The sequence below is a fragment of the Pinus tabuliformis genome, chromosome J (assembly GCF_031772625.1).
Source record: "Pinus tabuliformis cultivar Carrire ecotype Pingquan chromosome J, CPIR1, whole genome shotgun sequence".
Taxonomy (NCBI): domain Eukaryota; kingdom Viridiplantae; phylum Streptophyta; class Pinopsida; order Pinales; family Pinaceae; genus Pinus; species Pinus tabuliformis.
In genome coordinates, this window is record NC_142295.1 from 741,339,078 (window position 1) to 741,355,718 (window position 16,641).

Here is a 16,641-nt window from a genome sequence, read left to right on the forward strand (position 1 = left end):
GTAACAAGAAAGTGTGATATAGCTATTCTTGGTCATCCAACGACACTTATGAAGGCACACGGACGCTTGAAATATGTTGAAAACGCAAAACGACACTTTACGACCAAAAGCAACATTTCACATGATGACAGGTAGGCACCAAAATTCAAATATAGCCAAAATTTTGGAGGGTGTTGTAGCAGTGACAACAGAAACCAAGAAGAAAACCCTCTTAGGTCAGTTATCCGATGCTTTTGGATTAGGGCAAGAGGTTAGAACTCGATAGCAAAATTAATCCCTCGGTTAATCAAGAAAATTCATGGCCCCACTAAATGAGATCCTTCTAAGGGGAAAGCCTTCAACCACAAGATTGACTATGGCATGGAATAGGAACATAACCCTTACTAAGGAACTTTAAAGTATGGCCTATCAAGAAGGATTAAAACTTACCCAAGGCCAACAATGTGTGTGAGAATGGCCTTTAGACGTCCTCCCTCAAAGTGACAAAGTTTCCCTTCAAATATACCAACTTTAGTAACCTAATGGCAATCTTAACAATAATGTCTTTAATAATGTAGAAGAAATAACTAGGAAAGAACAACTTCAAAGCCAAAAAAACATTCACCACATAGATAAGCCCATAACACCAAAAATTCTCCATTAAAGCTATTTCCATCAAGCTCCAAGGAGAGAAATTTTCTAACAAACCAACCATGAGTGAAAATGAAGGAGTGCACCTCTTTATATAGGTGATGCATCTCTCCCTTTACAATAAAATAATAATTCCTTATGTGATTCCTTAGATTTAGCTAAGTAAATCAGATACCAACTAAAGCTACCACAATAATAAAATAAAGAGTGGTCAAGCCACATTTACAACAACAAGATGAGTCAAAGCCCCACAAGAAGACTCAATCTGCCCAAGAAGAGCACAAATGGTCCAATATGCCAACACATGGCCTCCAAAATTGTCCAAGTTGTTGGGGATGATCAATGTTCCATGAAAGATAGTGGTTAAATGCTGCCTCATGCAGTGCAAGGAAAGTCCAACAATGGGGCTGGCACTATGATAACACCTCAAAAATTATTTAAAATAATAGTCCAACACCTCTAAATGATGTCCCAAAAGAGGGCCCATGCGCATGCCTTGGGTCAAGGCACTCCATGAAGCATGGGAGACGCTTCTACAACTCAAATTTTGGGTCATAAAACCTACATCCAGCCAAGTGACGTCAAATTGTAATGAACTTAATTCTCTTTTCCAGCTCACCATCCTTCAAGATATTTTATTGAAGCCATGCCCACATCATCCAAGGAGTCTCAAGTGTGTGTCATTAAATAATATGAAAAGCAGCTCTAAATGGACCAATGAGGAGTGTTCCATGCTGTGACACATGGCATGCATAGGAGGGGTCCAGGTGTCCATACAAAACGCAAAGACTGCCTCAAGAGGTGTGATCAATGCCTTGATATAAATGATGTGCCTCAACCAACATGAACTACCCTAGGAAACATGAATGTACCCAAAAACCAGAATGTAACCAAATCACGGAGGGTTATGTCATGCCACAAATTGCTCCATTCAAAAACTTCACTAGGGGTAACCATGCTGAAAGGAGGGGTAACAGTCTCCACATAAGGGATACCACTCATTCACTCTAGGTTGTTGTTGCTTTAGATGTTTGAAATTTTCTTTATCTTTTTATTTTTTGAAAATTTGCTGATATTTTCCCCGATATCATCAGTCAGTTATATTCCGGACCCTCACAATGTATTCACCAACACGATATCACAACACTAAATCTAAGTGTGCAGTTAAAGGACTTGCGCATAGATCATAAGTAAAATTTCAATCAGAAAAAAAAAAATACAATTATTAGATCCAAAACTAAATATGACAAAAATCATGATTTCACATACTCATGAATCAATAGTAAAGAATATGATTTTATTTCTATTGGATATTTTAATTTAAGAGTGTGGCAAGGGACTTGTCCATGTGTCATACTTTTGAATATCTTCAATTGCTTGCTTTCGTCGTTGTATTTGCAGCCCCAAAATGTGAATCAAAGTAGCTCTTGCCTAAATACAACCAACAAATAAAACTTATGGGTCAAGGATGATATGCTTATAAATGCATGCAAGCATCCAAACTATAACTAAATGTTTTACCAGCTTATGTAGGAAAGTTGCATATCGCATAGTTAGCCAGCTATCTCAACCAATCACTGAATAAAAGTGACTCAGACAGACAGTTACAAGATCAAATCACCTGATAAGGACGCAAAGAGTTGAGAAGGTGATAAATATTCTTGAATATCAACGATAAGTCCTCCACTCTGCGTGCATATTGGGAAGGCCTCTCAACTAGAACATCTGCAAGCTCCAACATTTGGAACAATAACTCCCTATTAAGTGATTTCAATTCCTTTTTGTAATCTGCATAAGAGAATATATTTGATGTCACAAACAGTGAGTTATATGCCAAAACAGCAGTTATTCAAAGGCTGCTTTGACTAGATAGTAGAGATACATAGCAATTATTGACAGTGTAGAACAATATGGAATATCATAGCTTCTTAAAAAAATGTCAAAATTGACAGTATTGAACAATATGGAATTTTGTAGCTTCTTAACAAAATGCCAAATCAAGGATTTTCTCTTGAAGATTATAATCAAAAAAATTTAAAAACATTGTAAAAAGACAATCTAACTTAATAAAAAGGGTGAGGAAGTAAGTCCACAACAATTAGGATAGAAGAAGAAAGGAATAAACTGAGAATTTTTATGGAGCTGGACAAACATAGAGCAATCCAAAAACAAGGAAAATGGTAGAAACTATAGGCTGCACAGCATTACCATTTAAAATATAAAATGTATATAAGTTTAACCAAATATTCTAATTTCAAGCTAAAATTAAATTATCCAATGGGAGTAGCATTAAAGGTTCAAGGGTTCAAAGTGTTGGAAATACTTGGGGGGGGGGGGGTGGCGCGCGGGGGGTGAATCAGTATTTTTTTCAATTGTTATTTATACCGATTAGACCACTTATAATTAGAACACAAAATGAACAATGATAGAATAAATAATTTTATTAATCAGATATATTGAGTACAATAATAGTGTAGGGCTCCAACCCTAGGTGAAGACACCAATCTTCAATCTCCCAAGCTCCAACATGTATTTTGCCAAGCACCGACTTGGACTTCCCAAGGCTCCAACCTTGTCACTTTGAGGCACCAATCTCTAGGGCTCCAACCCTATCTCTGGTACAAACTCCAACCTAGTCCCTTGAGGACTCCTATCCTCTAGGGCTCCAACCCTATCTTCCAAGGCACCAACCTTGTCTCTATGAGGCTCCAACCTCTAGCTTCAATTTGTCAAGATAAGTTTGATATTTCTTCAAAGCTCCCAATATCTTCTTCAATGAGCCCTGTCAATCTCTTCAGCAATATCTTCTCCAAATCACTTCATTAATGACAACCTTGTCTTCTCAGAAGGTGTCACCACTACTCTTCATGTCACCCAAACACTTTCTCCAAGGTCTTCAACATCAGCTCAGGCTTCTCAACAAGATGTCTTCAATGGTTCTTCAATACTGCTTTAAGGTCTCCAAAGAAAAGCTTCCAAGAAGTTTCACAACTTTAAAAGATTCTCTACACAAGGTCTTCAATCATCCAAGTTTCTCACAAGACTTCAAGTCTCCTACAACAAGAAATTCCAACAACTGCTACAAGAAGTTTCCAAGACTGCTCCTTAAGTCTACTTTCAAAAGAATCACTAGGCTGCTCCAAAAGGTGTCCAATAGTCTGCTCAAAAAAATTGACTACAGGACTGCTTCAAAATATCTGACAGGGCTGCTCCAAAATGTCTTTTTCAACAGGCCTGCAAAAGAATAAACAGCTCCTCTAGATTTTCTCTTCTATACTAAAATTTCTGCTCCAACGTTGTCCTCAAAGCTGCTCTGAAACTGACTTTTAGTCTAATCCAAAACACCTCCAAAAATTTCTCAAAGACTGCTCCAAAAGTCTGCTAATAGTTGTCCCCAAGAACTGCTTCAGAATCACTTCAAGAGCTGCTCAACAAGTCTTCTCACAAGCACAAACTGGATTTGTCACTGTTCCAACTTCCAAGGTTTACATGTCACAGATCCTCTGCCACAAGACCAAGAACTATAGATGGCACAGGTCCGAAATTTTAGGCACAGGCCTAAACCACAGGTTTGAGCTGAGATGAGTGCTTTCTGTATCCTAGTTTTATTCCTTCCACAGATCTGCAAATTTTTCCTTCTTTACTTGACCCAAAACAGAAATAAAAACACTCTTCAAACTGTGCATCTATCTTCTTCCTCAGTCCCGAAAATGTTCTCTGAAATTTGCACCGAATTGATGATGAAAATGGAGTGTTGGACGTCATATTTATACAGGTTTTGACTTATGACGAATAGACACGTCTGTTGGGTGAAGGGGTATGAGCCTACACAAGTCGGCTCACCAAAAGTAATAATTTTCTTAACTTAAAAATTCAATTTCTCCCAATCTAGGAGTTAGAAGACAAATAATAGCTCATTGGAAAGAGGAAGAAGTCCTCTACAAGATAGTCAAGGAATCATTGTAAAATGATGTCTTTAAGAGGTCAAAAAAGTAATTTTCTTTATGACTGTTTGGAATTTTTAGTACAGTCCTTGGGGTTATTTGGATTTTTCATGTATAAGGTCAATGGGACTAGAATGAGGGTTAGGGTAATTTTATTAGGACTTCAAGAGTGGTCTCCAACCATCATTCATATCATCAAGTCCATATCATCAAGTGTGTCATCATTCATGTCATCATCAAGTGTGTCATCATATGGTTTCCAACAATCATCCATCATCAAGTGTGTCATCATCTTGTTAAATGTCTAAGACAGAGTTTAGGGCTTCAAGTGACCTTGATTCATAATATACATGAGGTTATGGCATCTTCATATTCCGACAACAAGGTTAGTTCTTGGGCTTGAATCACTAGGGTATTATGATTAATGAGCATCTAGGGCAACAACATGCATCACAAGAATTTGCCATCACAAACAATGCCATATTGACATCAATGACAACCTTGACCAACACAATGTTCACACAGATAATTGAATCCAGAAAATCAAACTCAGAAAATATAGCCATCTAAAGCTTTACCTATAAATTTAAAAGATTCTATATAGATGATCAAAGTTCTACTAGTAGGTTTTCATTTCAGAAAATCAAACTCAGAAAATATAACCATCTAAAACTTTATCTATAAATTTAAAAGATTCTATACATATGATCAAAGTTCTACTAGTAGGTTTTCATTTCAGAAAGGTAAAATTTGCTTCAACCATAACATATGGAAAGGCTAGTATGGTAACACCCTCATTGTCATTAAAAAACAGAGATGGAGAACCCCTTGACTGCACGGAGGATCTTCTCCATTAACTTCGCCACAGATGACGATTCTTATCATGTTCACATCACTAAGCTCCTTCTAAAGTTTTAGCCCATCCCTTATGTTACCTCCCAAGTTCTCACTTGAGCTAAAAATGTCCCAATCGCCATGTGAGACCCCAGGGTATAATTGGAAACAAAGTTTTAAAACTCCGACTCGGCCGAGGATCGACTCCGACTCCGACTCCAAAACGGTAATGACTCGGCCAGCTCGATTTCAATGACTCGGTCGTTGTAAAAAATACATTAAATATTTATTTTTTTAATAAAAAAACATAATTTTAAAGATTTTAAACATAATTTTAAAGATTTTCATTCATGTTTCCAAACACACAACATTATAATATAGATGGAAGACAACATATGATCAAAGTAGGCTCATGAACCAATCCATTATATCAAAATGGTACCCAATGGCAATACATAGTCAACTGTCATACATGATCAAAGACTCAAAACAAAATACAAATAACCAAGGAGGCTAGAAATGGCCTCTACAACAAAAGTAAACTGTGATGGTGACCAGACTCCAATACTAGTACTACTGGCTAGTAGCTACTGCCAGAGGAGCCAAGATCATCTCGACCAATCTCTGGATCATCATCATCAGAGTCAGACAGGGGGCCCCATGGCTCCTCCTCATCATCATCATCTCCAACTGCAACTGTAGAAGTGGTACCACTAGCAGGCTGTGCAGCAGATGCAAGCTGAGATAGAGTAGATATGCGGCTGCGCTTCTGTCGTGGCTGAGCAGAGGAAGCACCTACAACTGGAGTCCTTGCTGGCTGTGAGACTGAGGCTAGTGGATTGGGATCTGCACTCAATTGAACAGGCTGAAGTTGAACAACATGTTCAAGTTCAACTGATGTCTCCATATCTAAATCTACATCAATATCCTCATCAGGATCAAACTCTGCTGGACAACTCTCCACTACCCAATCTGATGTTGGATCAATGTCTTCCAACACAATGGGATCTGAATCAGGTCTTTTGTTCAGCAAATGGTTTCGTCTGAGCCGAAGGTTGTATTGGACATAAACTAGATCATTTAACCGTTTTTTATCCAAACGGTTTCTCTTCTTTGTGTGAATCCTCTCAAAGACAGACCAATTGCGCTCACACCCAGATGCACTGCAAGTTTGACTCAAAATACGAATCGCAAACCTTTGCAATTCAAGACAATGGCCACCAAAGGCCTCCCACCATTGTGCTGCAAAAAACATAGGAGTGTAATGAGTTAGCTCAACAAAATTACAAATTATATCTAACTTTCAAATTATAAACGATTTAACAAACTTTTAAAAAAAAAAAGTAAAACTATTAAGAATTTGAAAATTGAAATTTTTGTTTACCTGGCTCATCTGCTTCTCTTGCAATCTTTGCTAGGTTCTTCCCAAAGGTACCTGCTGCATTGCTGAAGATATTAGCCTGTCGGTGTATCTCCAGCTGATCAAACTCCAATGGGATCATGCGATCAACGCAATCAATCAGTGCATCTATGACCTCCCCCCTCAAAGCTCCTAACTCCTTAGCTTTATAATGATACCGTGGGTTCAAAAAATACTCAGCTGCATGTATAGCGCGATGGAGTTGATTGTTCCATCTTTCATCAGTGATTGCCCAAATGGGCCCATACTTTGCCACTCTATCCTTGTATACCGTCTTTATTTGCTCCTTTGCTTGATCCATAGCCTCATAAATGAAGCCCATAGCCAACCTTTCCCCATCCACCAACCGCAACACCTTAACTAGTGGCTCAGCAAGCTTCACAATCTCTGCTGCCTTTCTCCAAAAAGTTTCTTCATGGACTTTCCTTTTCAATTCTTTGCCTTCTGGTTTGTTAGACCAATTGCTTTGATTCCATTCATCACTGGATGTTTTGCAAGTTTCTATGTTGGGAAAGCATAGATTGCAATGTCAAAAAATGTGTAGCAAATCTAGTGATGGCAGGCCTAATAATATCCTTGCCCCCAGTGTGTTTCCTCATGAGGCTCAAAACCAATGTATGATTGTAGATAAATTTTGTTATGCTTTTGGCATGATCTATAGTGTTTTTGACCCAATCTAATTTTCCACTATCCTCAAGCATTAGGTCTATGCAATGTGCAGCGCATGGGGTCCAAAAGATGGTCTTGTGTTTTTCCTCTAACAGTTTACCAACAAGAACATAGTTAGAGGCATTATCTGTGATGATTTGAACAACATTAGCCACCCCCACCTCCTCAACAACCTGATCCAATAGCTGAAACAACAAGTGGCCATCTTTTACCTTATCAAATGCATCAACTGATTTTAAAAACATGGTTCCCTGTGGGCAGAAGACAAGAAAGTTTATGATGGTACGGTTTCTTTGATCAGTCCATCCATCTGACATGATGGTACACCCTGTTCTTGCCCATGAGTCCCTGAACTCTTGCAAATACTCATTAATGGATTGAATTCCTTTCTGCAAACGAAACCCCCTTAGCTCATGCATAGTAGGGCCTTTGAAGCCTTTTCCAGCAGCATGTATGTCATCAAACATAGGCTCATAATATGGTGAACGAGCAGCATTAAAGGGGATATCAGCATCATACCACCATCTAGCTATGTACTCACAAGCAGTCTCCCTCAATTCTTTCTTCCAATGGTCATCTAAAGTGGGCTGCATTTGAGTTTTACTAACTTCAGGACCATGTGCATCTGATGGAGAGGAGGGAGTGAAATAACTTTTGATAGTCACATCACCCTTTTTCAAATTCATTCTACCCTTTCCCTTATCTTGAACAGAACCAAAAGAGGGAGGAACATATCGGAAAGGGTTGGATGTATCAGTTTGAGGGATAGAGGAAGAACCCTCAAAATCATAGTGGGGGTTGGTAGCCATCATTTTTTGTATCTCCCTCTTCCTCCCAATTTCAGCCTGTATGTCTCTTTGCCTAGCCTTATCTTCTTTAAATTTCTCAAAGCTGGCCAACAAATTCTTCCTAATCTCCCCAATTTCTGGTGAGGTACATGGGGTAATTTGGCCTCTAATCCCTGCCAAGTGTTGTTTTAGCCTATTAATGCCCCCAGGACCTTCCTTAATTTTCCTATGGCAAAATTTGCATTGCATTTGACTATCAACCATTTCAACATATGCCTAAGCAGAATCTCTTGCTCTAGGTGCCATTTTTTGACTAGGAAATGAAAGCAAACAATCTGAAAATGAAAAAAAAAAAAAAAACATTGATTCAATGTTCATTTATTTGACAAAAAACACTCTCTAAGCTTTCTAGATATGCACCTAAAATTTACTAAGCAAAAACAGATTTATAGAGGTGGAAAAAAATACCTCCAGGCACAAACTGCCTCCTCAAGCTTGCTCCAAGAATCAGCTCCTCAATGCTGCTCCAAATGGCTGCCCAAGAAGCTCCTCACTCCAGCTACAATGCTCCTCCAAGACTCCTCACTGTTGCTCCAAAAACAAGCTCAAGAACTGCTCACTAACTCTCAAACAAGACTCTCACTCAAATGCATAAGATTGTTGTGAGAGAATGAGAGCACTTGAGTGTGTTAAATAGGGTTTGGGAGGGGGAAATGGACCCCAAATGACATTTAACAAATTCATACAACTCCTTGGAGTCCAAACCAATCAAAAAACACCAAAAAAATCCATTAAAAAAATAATAAAACGTTGTTTACATGTGCCTGGGCCGTTTGTTTGTGACTCGGCCGAGTCATAACAGAAACGACCGAGTTGGCCGATTCACCCATGACTCGACCGAGTCATTGAATGACTCGGCCGAGTCATGGGTGACTCGGCCAACTGAACCGTTTCAAGGGCCGGGTCATATATTTCGCTATTGACTCGGATCAACCAGGCCGTTTCGGTTTCGAAACGGCCGTTTCTTAAACCACCACTATCACCTTGATAAGTACTTTCAATCTCTTTAGGCCATCTCTTCTCTAGCACTTGGGTGGATTCCCTAAGCAAACTATGTCCAACAAGTTAATAAGAATGGAAGGGGATCTATGTAATATCCCATTTCAAAGATTTTCCCCCAAACCCCAGTAAACTTCAACCAAATACGCACAAATAATATAATAACCGGGAAACTCAAAATGATAAAAATAACAGTGGTGTAACATATAATAATATAAGCATGACATATAAGCAGATACTCGAGAAATGCAGAGAGATGATAAGCCATTTTATTATACTGAGTAATGGAATGAGTACAAGAGGTGATCAGAAGGATGGCACCTCGACTTGCACCAAGCAAGTGAAGAAATACACTCAGAATAACAAAGGAATGGCCTCTGCGTGGATGCTACTAGAAAATTGTCGTGCTACTGCTACTGTTGGAAATCAAATGAGGATTTGGGGTTGTTCCCCTCCTCAGAAAACGTTGAAACTTTGGAATCCGCCCCTACTCAGAAAAACCCAGAAAGCTTTTCTGAAATGGCCAACCCCCGAAAATCGCCTCCTTGGGGAATCACGCAATCCCTCAAGGCCCTGCGCTACCACTGAGTAGAATCCTCCAAAATACTGCCTGAAACTCTGCCAAACCCTTCCAATATGCAAGAGTTGAACCCTTGCTCGATATCCCAGCTCACTCCTCCACAAATCCTCAACCCCGAACTGCTCCCAGAAGAACTACGTCCCTCTCTCTCAAGACTATGCAGTCTTCTAATGCTCAGCTCCACCTCAATGCCAAAGATCAAAACTACTGCAAAAAGACTGCTAAAAATACCTTGCCCGAGTAGGCACTCGAAGTCCCCTGGGGCTAAGGGTGAGACCTTCGAACAGAGACACTCAGTGCACTAAACAGTGTTGCAGACAGGCTAAACAGCCAGTGTGCTCCAAGTCGAAGAGACTAGCTCAAATGCTCATAATCGAATGACCAAAATGAGGAGGCTCCCCTCTCCTTTATAGCGTTGGCCTCTCTCAATCCCAAGGCCCACCTCCTCCAACGCAGTCCCTCTCTTACCACGTGTTTCTTTCCATCTGCGCAGTCCCTCCAAGTGTCTGCGTGGGCCCCATCTCTGCGTGGTCCTTTGGCCCCCTTGGCTCCCCTTTAAGTCACAACGTTGTGCTACTAGGGAGTGACTTTATTGTAAAGGTGAGTTATGTCCCCCTTTTCCTCACCTTTTTATTTATAAATAACTATAGAAGGCAAAATTGAGCAAAATCGAATATTCCAATTAGCCATAGCTAATTAAGAATATTATAGTCTCCCCCGGCAAAATGTTGCTTGTCCTCAAGCAACTGAAGTGATGGATGCTGCAAAATTTTCTCACTCTCCCAAGTGGCATCCTCATCCGGTAAATTCTTCCACCTCACCAAGAATTCCCGGACCGTCCTACTCCGTAGCTGCCTCTCCCTGATATCAATAATAGCCTTTGGCTATAACACCAAATGCCCCTCATCATCCGTGGGCGGTAGCTCATCTGTCACTGTCACATGCTATCCCAATGCCTTCTTCAGGCATGATACATGAAAGACGTTATGAATCTTGCTACCTTGGGGCAGCTCCAACTCATACGCAACCTGTCCAATCCTGCGTATCACCCTGTATGGTCCATAAAAGTGGGGCTTGAGTTTCTCAGCCCCTTTCTGCTTCAGTGACGACTGTCGGTATGGCTGTAACCGTAGGTAGACCAAGTCCCCTACCTCAAGTTGTCTCTCCACCCGACCCCTATTGGCATACAGCTTCTACTGGTCCTGTGTTGTAGCCATATTATCCTTGAGAGCTCGGAGAATATCCTGACTCTCTTGGATCCAAATCTTGGCTCTCGGAGCCTTGCTAGCACCAAACATCACGTCAGCAAAAGATAAGGGATGATATCCATACAAAGCATAGAATGGTGACATACCAATGGACATGTGATGTGTAGTGTTGTAGAAGTACTCCCCCAGATGCAGCCACTTCAGCCCTGCTCGCTGCTGCCCACTAACATAGTTACGCAAGTAGCCCTCCAGCCACTTGTTAACTATCTCTGTCTGCCCGTCCATCTGTGGGTGATAACCGGTACTCGGTGTCAACTCCATCCCCACCAACTGGAAAAGCTCCTGCCAAAATCCGCCCATGAAACGACTATCCCCGTCACTGGTGATGGTCTTGGGAAGACCATGTAACCTGAAGATCTCTCTGAAGAACAGCTCAGCCACCTGTGCTGCTGTGTAGTGTGCGGATATGGCGAAAAAGTGTGAGTACGTTGTCAGTCGATCAATGACGACAAAGATGCAAGCCTTGCCTTGTACCATGGGCAACCCTGTGATGAAGTCAATCGAAATACACTCCCATTTCCCCTCCGAAATGGGAAGAGGCTGCAATAATCCTGCGGGATGGCTCATCTCCCCCTTGTTCCTCTGGCAAACGTCGCACTCCCGGACATGCTAGAATATGTCCTCCTTGAGGCCCTTCCATGAGAACCTCTCTCTAATGGCCTTGTAGGTTTTAGTAAACCCCTGATGGCCTGCCAATGGTGAATTATGTGATGCCTGAAATATATTCTTCTTGAGCTGAGATCTCTCAGCCAAGAAGATCCGGTCCCTGTAGTAGATGATCTCATCGACCACCCTGTACCTGTCATCCGCCACCTGCCCATCCGGAACCTCACATGCAAATCTGTCCTTGGAGTACTCTACTAAGAGTCGAGCCCTCCAATCTGCGTCCAAGCTCATAAGAGACAACGTGGCTGGTCTACGTGAAAAGGCATCTGCTACCACATTGTTCTTACCCTTGACATACTCAATGTCAAAGTCATATGCTTGGATCTTACTGATCCACTTCTGCTGCCTCTCCTGTAACTGCTTCTGCTCCAAAAAGAATCTGAGGCTGTTGTGATCAGTCCTCACCCTGAACCTGTTACCCACTAAATACTACCAGAACTTGGCCAATGCATGCATGATGGCTAGCATCTCCTTGTCGTATATAGAATACAACCTCTCGTGCGGAAGGAACTTCCAGCTCTCAAAGGCTATAGGGTGACCTCCCTGCATCAATACTGCGCCAATCCCCTCTCCCAACGCATCACACTCCAAAACAAATGGCTGCGAAAAAACTGGCAATACAAGCACTGGGCAGCTGCTCATCACCTCCTTGAGCTTGTCAAAAGCTCGCTACGCTGTATCTGACCAACTGAATGCCCCCTTCCTCGTCAAATCTGTCAGGGGTGCAGCAAGCTGTGAGAAACTCTTGACGAACTTCCAGTAGTAAGTACAAATACCAATGAATCCCCGAAGTTCCGTCACGTTCCTCGGCTCTGGCCAATCTCGGATGGCCCTAATCTTCTCCTCGTGGACTCTCACTCCGTCCACCCCTATGATGTGTCCCAAGTACAACATCTCCGTCAATCCAAACTCACACTTGGAGAGCTTGGCATAGAACTGCTGCTCCTCCAAGATGCGCAACACTGTCTCAATGTGCTGGAGATGCTCCTCCCAAGTCCTGCTGTAAATGAGTATATCATCAAAGAATCCCAACACAAACTTCCTCAACTGACTGCGGAAGATGTGATTCATGTAAGACTGGAATGTAGCTGGGGCGTTAGTTAGCCCGAAGGCCATCACCAAAAACTCAAAGTGCCCATAGTGACACCTGAAGGCAGTCTTGGGAATGTCCTGTTCCCTCATGCGAATCTGATGATACCCAGATCTCAAATCAATCTTTGAGAAGAACCAGGCTCCTCTCAACTCATCAATCCTGGGTATGGGGTACCTATTCTTCAGGGTCTTCTTGTTCAAGGCCCTGTAGTCAATACACATCCTCAATGTGTCGTCCTTCTTCTTCACCAAAACCATAGAAGAAGCAAAAGGACTCATGCTCGGCCGAATGTGCCCAAGGGTCAACAACTCCTGAATGGCCCGCTCAATCTCATCCCGATAAGCCTTGGGATGCCTATAGGGGGTAGTAATCACTACTTGTATGCCCTGCTCAATATCAATGGTGTGCTCAGACCCCCGGTCCGGTGGCTGTCCTGGCGGAATCTCCCCAAATACTATGGCATACCGATCAAGGATGGACTGTATCTCTGGGTGCACTATCTGCCCTGTAGTCCCTGCCTCTGATGCACATAGCTCCACTGCCCACTCTACGTCTCCCTTCCAGAAGACTGCCTCCATCCGATGAGCCGAAACAGTCTAAGGCGGATATGTGTGTCATCCCCGTATCTTCTCATGCTTCCCTGTCTTCTCATCATCCCACTCCATCTCTAGGGTCTTCCAATCTGTCGTGACCTTCCCTAGAGTGATAAGCCACTGAACACCCAATATCATGTTGGTGTCCGGAATATCGACCACAAAAAAGTGGTCAGTCAGTGTGTAGGTGCCCATCGTCACTGATAGCTCTGGAACATAACAAGCACACACCATGATCTGATCTCCTAGGACCAAAACTGAAAAGCCATCGAAGCTCTCTGTCTGTATACCTCCCCGCTCAACCATCTGTGCATCGATGAAGTTGTGGGTTGCCCCACTGTCAACCAAAACTGATACCCGCTGGCCACGTATTTTCCCCCGTACGTGCAGCGTCAAATACTTGGGAACTCCTCGCAATGCTGCAAGGGCCCCTCCGGTAGGTGCAAAAGTTGCACCACCCGTTGCTGGTGGTGGAGGTGGCAAACAATCCTGCGCGGCATGACTACCTCCTGCCTCCACATCATCCTCCTCATCCTCTTCCCCGCTGCTCTCAGAGAAGACTTCAATAAAATGTGCTTTTCCAGCAGCACATCTATGTCCCGGTGCCCACGGCTCCTGACAGGTGAAGCACAACCGCTTCTTCTTCAACTCCCTCCTGGCATCATCATCAATCTGTGCTCGTCCTAGATTCCCCTTTGGAGGCCGAATCCTCACATCCTTCCCCTTAGGCTGGAAAGCCTGTCTCTGGGGGTATGGTGTCCGGGTCCTAGGTAATCATTCCGTAAGTCTCGGGTCCTGCTAATAGCATCCTGGAGTGTGGCTGGTCTAATGGACCTGACTAGACCCCGAAGTGGCTCTGCTAACCCCTCAACATACATGTAGATCCTCCGTGTCGTGGATAGATCTGGCACCATCACTGAAATCCTCAAGAAGTCTGCAATGTAAGTCTCTGGGCTCCCTATCTGCTTGAGCCTTGTCAGCTCAATGAAGTGTTGTTCCGGATCCCTCCGGTCAAACCTCTCCATCAATCTCCTCGTAAACTCGGCATATGTCGTCACTGTGGAATGTCCGAGTGTAACCATCCCATGAAACCACCAATCCTAGGCCTCACCATCCAAATGTAATGTCGCCACCTTGATGGCCTTTGCCTCCGACATCTGGTTAAGCTGGAAATAGGTGTCTAGCTTCTCCACCCAAGACCTTGCCGAACTGTTTGATGAACCATCAAACATAGGCAAGTGGAATCTACTAGCTGTGCGGTGGGTATCTCCATCATGATAATGCCGGTGTCCTCTGTGATGGTCGCGGGGTCTACTATCCTGCTGGAGCTGAACAAAGTCTCTGAATGAGAGAGCATCCCTGAACCCCTACCCATAGGCCTGGTACTCCGCAAAATAATCGCCCATATGACCGGGCTCTGCCTCCTGCTATGCTCCGACCCCCGTGTCTGCTCCTAGGAATGTGGGCATGGTAGAGCGTATAGGGGCATGTGAGGCCACCTGATGAGTAGTATCACGCTGAGTGCCACCCTGCTCTGGGAAATGGTGAGATGCCCCTGATCCCTCTCCAACCTGGAAAACCCGTGGGCTTTCACGCTGTCCAGCCTCCACTGCCGTGAATCTCTGCCCCATCACCTCGATCTGCCTCGACAGATCCTGCACTGATTTGAGGAGCATGTCCGCAAATTTCTTCCCGTCATCATCTGCCATCGAATTCTCCTGCTCTGCGTCCACCACAGGCTCCTCCTGTCCTGCGTCCACCACAGGAACACAGTCTCCCTCTCCATAGGTGTTCTCCAACCTACGCCAGCGTCTCTGTATCTTCTACCTCTGTAACAGATGTAGGGCTTTTCCCCCAGTGTCATAGATTGCTAGCTCCAAAGGCTGTTCCAGATCTATGCTCTGATACCACTGTAATATCCCGTTTCAAAGATTTTCCCCCAAACCCCAGTAAACTCCAACCAAACACGCACAAATAATATAATAACCGGGAAACTCAAAATGATAAAAATAACAGTGGTGTAACATATAATAATATAAGCATGAAATATAAGCAGATACTCGAGAAATGCAGAGAGAAATGCTAAGCCATTTTATTATACTGAGTAATGGAATGAGTACAGGAGGTGATCAGAAGGATGGCACCTCGACTTGCACCAAGCAAGTGAAGAAATACACTCAGAATAACAAAGGAATGGCCTCTGCGTGGATGCTGCTGGAAAACTGTCGTGTTGTTGCTACTACTGGAAATCAAATGAGGATTTGGGGTTGTTCCCCTCCTCAAAAAATGTTGAAACTCTGGAATCCGCCCCTACTCAGAAAACCCAGAAAGCTTTTCTGAAATGGCCGACCCCCGAAAATCGCCTCCTTGGGGAATCACGCAATCCCTCAAGGCCCTGCGCTGCCACTGAGTAGAATCCTCCAAAATACTACCTGAAACTCTGCCAAACCCCTCCAATATGCAAGAGTTGAACCCTTGCTCAATATCCTAGCTCAACTCCTCCACAAATCCTCAACTCGGAACTGCTCCCAGAAGAACTGCGTCCCTCTCTCTCAAGATTGCGCAGTCTTCCAATGCTCAGCTCCACCTCAATGCCAAAGATCAAAACTACTGCAAAAAGACTGCTGAAAATACCTTGCCCGAGTAGGCACTCGAAGTCCCCCGGGGCTAAGGGTGAGATCTCTGAACGGAGACACTCAGTGCACTAAACAGTGTTGCAGACAGGCTAAACAGCGAGCATGCTCCAAGTCAAAGTGACTAGCTCAAATGCTCATAATCGAATGACCAAAATGAGGAGGCTCCCCTCTCCTTTATAGTGTTGGCCTCTCTCAATCCCAAGGCCCACCTCCTCCATTGCAGCGCCTCTCTTGCCACATGTTTCTTTCCATCTGTGCAGTCCCTCCAAGTGTCTGCGTGGTCCTTTGGCCCCCCTAGCTCCCCTTTAAGTCACAACGTTGTGCTACTAGGGAGTGACTTTATTCTAAAGGTGAGTTATGTCCCCCTTTTCCTCACCTTTTTATTTATAAATAACTATAGAAGGCAAAATTGAGCAAAATCGAATATTCCAATTAGCCATAGCTAATTAGGAATATTACAA

The 16,641-nt window shown here is 43.1% G+C and overlaps 1 protein-coding gene across 4 annotated transcripts in view; it reads right to left on the reverse strand.

Moving 5' to 3' along the window:
• Positions 1-16,641, reverse strand: part of LOC149228845 (mediator of RNA polymerase II transcription subunit 7a-like) — a 227,213-nt gene that overhangs the window by 80,115 nt on the left and 130,457 nt on the right. For all 4 annotated transcript variants that reach the window (XM_089378402.1, XM_089378403.1, XM_089378401.1 and 1 more), the window contains 2 exons: positions 2,252-2,418; positions 1,988-2,061 (listed from right to left, as the gene is read on the reverse strand). In XM_089378402.1, the coding sequence (XP_089234528.1) occupies positions 1,988-2,061; positions 2,252-2,418 (241 nt within the window). The remainder of the gene's footprint in view (positions 1-1,987; positions 2,062-2,251; positions 2,419-16,641) is intronic.